Source organism: Sphaeroforma arctica (genome assembly GCF_001186125.1).
Source record: "Sphaeroforma arctica JP610 unplaced genomic scaffold supercont1.875, whole genome shotgun sequence".
Taxonomy (NCBI): Eukaryota; class Ichthyosporea; order Ichthyophonida; genus Sphaeroforma; species Sphaeroforma arctica.
The window spans coordinates 21,669-27,263 of record NW_014039683.1 but is presented as its reverse complement, the minus strand read 5'-3'; the positions used below and the strand labels follow the sequence as shown (position 1 = coordinate 27,263).

General features: G+C 44.2%; 2 protein-coding genes across 2 annotated transcripts; both read left to right on the top strand.

Moving 5' to 3' along the window:
• Positions 1–217: 217 nt before the first annotated feature.
• SARC_09036 (hypothetical protein) lies at positions 218–1,674 on the top strand (the record flags this gene model as incomplete). Its single annotated transcript, XM_014296969.1, has 3 exons — positions 218–253; positions 631–1,141; positions 1,403–1,674. The coding sequence occupies exons 2-3, from the start codon at positions 637–639 to the stop codon at positions 1,672–1,674; spliced, it is 777 nt and encodes a 258-aa protein (XP_014152444.1). The 5' UTR covers positions 218–253; positions 631–636.
• Positions 1,675–1,688: 14 nt separating this feature from the next.
• Positions 1,689–4,367, top strand: SARC_09035 (hypothetical protein). Its single transcript, XM_014296968.1, has 4 exons — positions 1,689–2,083; positions 2,304–3,388; positions 3,609–3,821; positions 3,948–4,367. Exons 1-4 carry the CDS (start codon positions 1,777–1,779, stop codon positions 4,170–4,172), a joined length of 1,830 nt encoding a protein of 609 aa, XP_014152443.1. The 5' UTR covers positions 1,689–1,776; the 3' UTR covers positions 4,173–4,367.
• Positions 4,368–5,595: the final 1,228 nt, after the last annotated feature.

Genomic DNA, 5,595 nt, shown 5'->3' with positions numbered 1-5,595 from the left:
TACACTTCATTGTTGAGTGTGTAAAAGACTTTATGCTTCGAAACTCAATTGAAACATACTACGGTTAATACGTTTGCTTCTCATTATAACGCGTCATAGAATGAAGGTTATAGCGTTCATACGGTGTGCAACTTTGCTAGGCTCCTTGAGCCTAGTGCATGTATCTCTAGCTCAGACTGTGCAGAACATCACAATATGTGTTTTAAGTGACGATATTGGAAGCGCAACCTACTCTCTGGATTCACTTTATAAGGTATTTGGAGTGAAAGTAATATTGTTTGTGTTGGTTATTGATTGACTGGCGCGAATATTATGTAAGTCGCTAATTTGTGTCAATACACGAATGGAAGCTGTTTTATGTGTCGAAAAAGTCTACCGTCCATGATGGGTGCTGTATATTTCACAGACGCGATCTTGTCATTCAGCGTTGGGCTGTTGCGCAGTTACGTTCACTTTCCATTCCACACATAAGATACCACTGTGGTGGTATGTTTCAGTTCGGGTGTGAATGAGCTACATATTAACATCTGAGTGATCTTTTACTGGTTATGAGATCGATTCCCTTGCAGAAACAGGGATTATATTCAAATAATCAGAATATCCTCTTTATTCAATTTTGTTGGTACATAGTACACAATGGATTTCGTGCAAGATTCATTTGACAATGGGCTACTGGAATGGACGGTAGGAGCTACGACTTTCCAGCCTACATTCAGATATGTTGATACCGGGTATAGAGAGGCTGGGAATGGACAAGCTACATTTGATGCCACGAATGCGACTTTAAATACAGAGCTACGCGAAGACCTAGAATATGATAATTTAGTGAAACGTGTGGACGATGTTGACACGGAGTGTGACGTATGGGTTGCACAGCCAACGTCCAAACAAGCTGTCAAAGCTAGAGATGCAATGTTCAACGATACGCTCCGAGCCAAATCAGCAGAGAGGCTGAATAGAACTCTCAACTCGGCTGTCGTTGATAAAATACTTATGACTATGATCACTTCCGACCCAAGCGTATACGACGAGCTGGCATTTCCTAATCTTTTCGGACCCTACCTCAGTTCGCAAGATCAAGTTGGTGATTATCTAGACGAAATGTATGAAAGAGGAGCAAGGACGGTGGGCTTCATTTTAGGTACTGTTCAATCCTTTGTATCTATATTGAGGGGTATCTCATTTATATTCTGGTTCTAAATAAGCTTTGGTGGTGAAGGCGCCGTATGGGTAGTAATCTTGCGCGTATTGTATACGAAGTGACGTCCGATTACTATGTGTATAGAATGAGTCTGAGTCTAAATCGAAGGGCGTGCACATATATATATTCGACCAAAATACATCAGTTTTATGTCGTCCTACTACATGGTAGATTGATTTTTTTCCTTCGACTATTCAACAGAGGATGATGAGAGTCTTGGTAACGTACACAGTCGTGTCATGCGAAGCTATTTGGAAGAAAGGAAGGATACTCATGATTGGGTCCCACTAAACGACCCGAATGACGCGATTGTTCTCATTCCGCAAGCCAATGGTGGTCATATCCCGGACCCTAATGCATACGCTGAAGTAGTGGATAAAATCTATGAAGAGCAAAACGTTCACAGAAAAGTCAACGGATTCACGAATAACGTACCAGGTAAAGAGCACGCATTCTTATTGAGAGGTATATAAAAGTATTACCGGTGGTGCAGCAATTGTGTTTCAAGTATCAACAAAAGTTCATACGAAACGGTGTCGCTCACAAACACTCACATTGTCGCCGACTTGCATTTCATGCGTGGTGGCACAGATTGCATCGTGATTGCCACTTCGAGTACGGGCAACTCTACCCGTACTATGGAAATTATTCATGATCTTCGACTGGGAGCGGACTCGATGTTGTGGCTGTTCGGTCTCCCCTCGGGAAATGTTCCTCGCCAGCTTTATCCAGGCATGATCGTTCCTGTCGCATTCGAGGATGACTTTGAATCAGACATAGATCCGAAAGCCGAATTCCTTGGGAATATATCGTATCTCCAACAACTATCCGGGGATTACTTCGAGCCGAGATTCGGACTCCGAGTTCAAATTAGTTTGTCAGGTACATATCTCCGGTCTATTCGTTGGTGAGATTGAGTTTTGCAGTTATCGTCTACAACTATACAGCCTAGATGTTTCAAAGATTCAACGATTGCATACAGCACTTAAACTCTATGTTTGTCCTCAGTTAACACTAAACGCTCGGTACCTCTGTAGGGCGCCCAGAGCTATACGCCAACCTCTCATACGTACATTACTTTCTTCACTTTATGCTCGGACAGTGTCGACAATGAATGCGATTCAAACACTGCAGCTGGCTATGGTTCGAGCCAACTGCGATACTTCTGGTGCTGGCCTCACCGAGTGCATTCGCAACGGCATCAACACACCCTGTTCTTCGATTTCTGGCGCGAGCCTACCTACATGCGATTCCTTGGGTGCTAGTGAACTCGACGTCAACACATGGTTCGGACGTGTAAAGTACAGTGACAACCATCTGAGAAGCACGTCGTTCTATGCCCGCGTCAATGAACAAAACAATCCGGATGCATCTACACCACAGACAGTGTCGCAAATGTCGTACGACATCGAAAAGACTGGCTTCCCAGTGCGTGTTCCAATCCATCCCGACGCCACTCTGCGCATCATAGTTGGCGTGCTGTGTGGCCTGGGCGTTATCGGGTGCCTTGTGGGAATCATTGGTGTGCAGATAAAATCCTCGGTGCTCATAGTGCGCTCCGCAGCACCGTTCTTCCTACAGCTCATGCTGGCTGGGTCAGCTCTTATGTACGCGTCTCCGTTCTTCCTTATCTTTGATAATCTAGAGGAGTGGGAGTGCACTGCTTGGTCATGGTTCCTGTTTATGGGCTGGTCGGTGGCCTTTGTGTCTCTCCTGGTGAAGACTCATCGTGTGGACCAGGTGTTCAAGAGTGTCACCAAAACCAAACTGCACGACCACCGCTTGTTGCGGAACTGGTTCCTGCCTATGGTTGGCGTGTTTGTGCTCTTTGCCATACTATTCACAGTCTTTGACACACTCCAATTGGTGATCAGAACCGAAGAACAGAGTCTGTGGGAGGAGTGCGACCTGGAGACCCCAGGCATGTATGTAGGGCTGGGTTTGCAAGGTATTGTTCTGGTGTGGGCTGCTATATTGGCCTTCAAAGTACGCAACGCCCCATCATCCTTCAACGAAGCCACCCTTATCTCGGTCTCAGTGTACAATTGGCTGGTGGTGGAGATAGTCGCCATTGTGCTGCTCTTCATTCTACCGAGCAGTGTCAACACCCAGTTGATCATGTTGTTCTTGTACACCTGGCTACCGCTCACCATCATGCTGCTCATGATGTTCGTGCCGAAGATACAGGTATGTATCAAATCAATAGCATCATGTTTGTGCCGTGTGTGTCAGACATGTTGATCTATACACCTGCAAATCACAGCACAAACTCATTGTATATGCGCACTATAAGTGTCTCAAGCTGCATACAAAGTGAGCATTGTGCTAGTTTTGTCGCGTAACATTTGTGATTTATCACTCTCCACGAGTATTCATCTATATAACCTTACACCTACACAATCCACAGGCAATCCGTAAGGGCAAGGGTGACGTTGTGTCCACCATGAACTCATCGCGTGCACCCATTCGTGCAGCATCAGCCGCGGCGGCAGTGAGCAATGCGTCAATGTCTGACAAGACTGTCAGTGGCACCCAAGCCCACAACGAAGTGCGCAAGCTTAGGGCCGAGGTGGGACGTCTGGTAAACGAGAACACGAGGCTGTCTGAAGTGCTCACTATGGTATGTTGTACATATTATCCTCAGGGTATGCTTGTCGTTGTCTTGTCTTGCAGATTATCGGGTGACCGGACCACTTCATGAGAGCGCTGAACTCAAACAAAATAAATCTACCTACTTCGCTTGCAGATCCACAACCCTCACATGGAGGGTGGTGAAGCGATGGCTGATAAAATCATGCAAGAGCGAAAGCAGAAGAGCATGGCTACGGTTAGCATACACGACCCACCGCCAGTGCTACTGCCCCAGGCATCTGCACGCATTCAAGCCCCAACCAACATGGATGACATTGCCAACAAGGATGACGATGATATGGACGAGGGCGCAGAATCCATCGATGCTTTGAGTGTTTAAACTCTTTATGTATTGAGTGACGAGATCGACTTATTATATATATTTTATACTGGAAGCAACGACAAAAATCGTACAACGCATATATAAGAAGATAGAGAGATGTTCCTTCGCCAGGCTGTGCCCGCATGTCTTTAATTGTGTATAAGGCACAATATTATTACCCACTAGTGTAAACGGGTATAACTAAAATAAAATAATGTGCTTCCTCTGTATATATACGAATATCACAAAAGACCAGCTTTAAATTAGGTAAATAGTTAATACCATACTCGTGCCAATTTGAAGTGAGGAAAATTGGCAGGTCAACACACGAAGAATTTGGAACTGCTCGAAAGGCCCTTACCTGTGGCTCCTGGTATTTCCGTAGCAACCCCAGCATATGACTTCCCAAACATGACCCAAAATGCTCCACACACATGTGACTAAAGTTTGCATATCGGAGATGAAGCGTTGAGATGCACCACACCTCCCACTGTGTACACTAAAGAGTGATCATTGAGTTTTCCATCCTCTCACGCATACTTCAACAAGCGATTTCATATATGGTGGTCTAAAGACTGTTCATTGCAGGTGCAGTGATGTGATATTACCTCCCGATTGCCCACATACATGTGATTAGAGTGTGTTTATTGGTGGTGTAGCCGTAGAAAAAGTGTTTTTTTTAGTGCTCATGCCTCATAGTCAAAGCGAAATTTTACGTTAAATACCCTTATGTAATAAATTCGTCTTTTAGGTTTTGGCGGCACAAATGTTTGGGTTCGTGAGCCATTTCAACTGTTAAGCCCAGGCCCCAGGGTTTGGAGTAACATAGGCCATAGCCCCATCAAAGGAATTTTAGAGGCCATAGCTGCATAGCCATAGGGACATCGATGTTGAATAGATAGCTCTATAAATATAAAAGATTTATGCCCTCCTCTCATAGCATACACCTGTGGTGGTTTATGCCAAAGGTGGACGCCGAGAACAAACAACGCCGCCAGCTACATAGTACGTAATATAACAGTCACTCTCACACATGTGAATAAAAAGGCAATATTAACATACATCTTTATCATATTCGCAACGCACCAATTTTGAGCTGACAAGCAAATACAGGCTGATGAATCACCACGACTGACACAAAATATAGTCTGGCTTGGATTAAATATAAACAATTAAGTAACAATTAGCAAGCAAGAAATAATGTCTCACAACAGCAACGCAGAGTTCACCCGTAGCACGGATAGCTCGTCAGTTGCAATTCCTGAAATAAAGATAGAGAAGGATGTAAATGCGAAGGTAGGGTTTCATTTTGTTTCTTTTTCATGTACAATACAGGTAAATTGTCAACACTATATCTCAAGCGGAAACCCTGTATCATCAAGCCCTATATGAATGCATATATATATATATATATATATATGTATATATACATATATATATC

Bases quoted from the DNA above. Each gene is read 5' to 3' on its own strand.
- SARC_09035 (XM_014296968.1), top strand. From the start codon at position 1,777: ATGCGTGGTGGCACAGATTGCATCGTGATTGCCACTTCGAGTACGGGC. The intron at 2,084-2,303 runs GTACATATCTCC...ATGCTCGGACAG, and splicing joins AGTTCAAATTAGTTTGTCAG to TGTCGACAATGAATGCGATT. The intron at 3,822-3,947 runs GTATGTTGTACA...CTTCGCTTGCAG, and splicing joins TGTCTGAAGTGCTCACTATG to ATCCACAACCCTCACATGGA.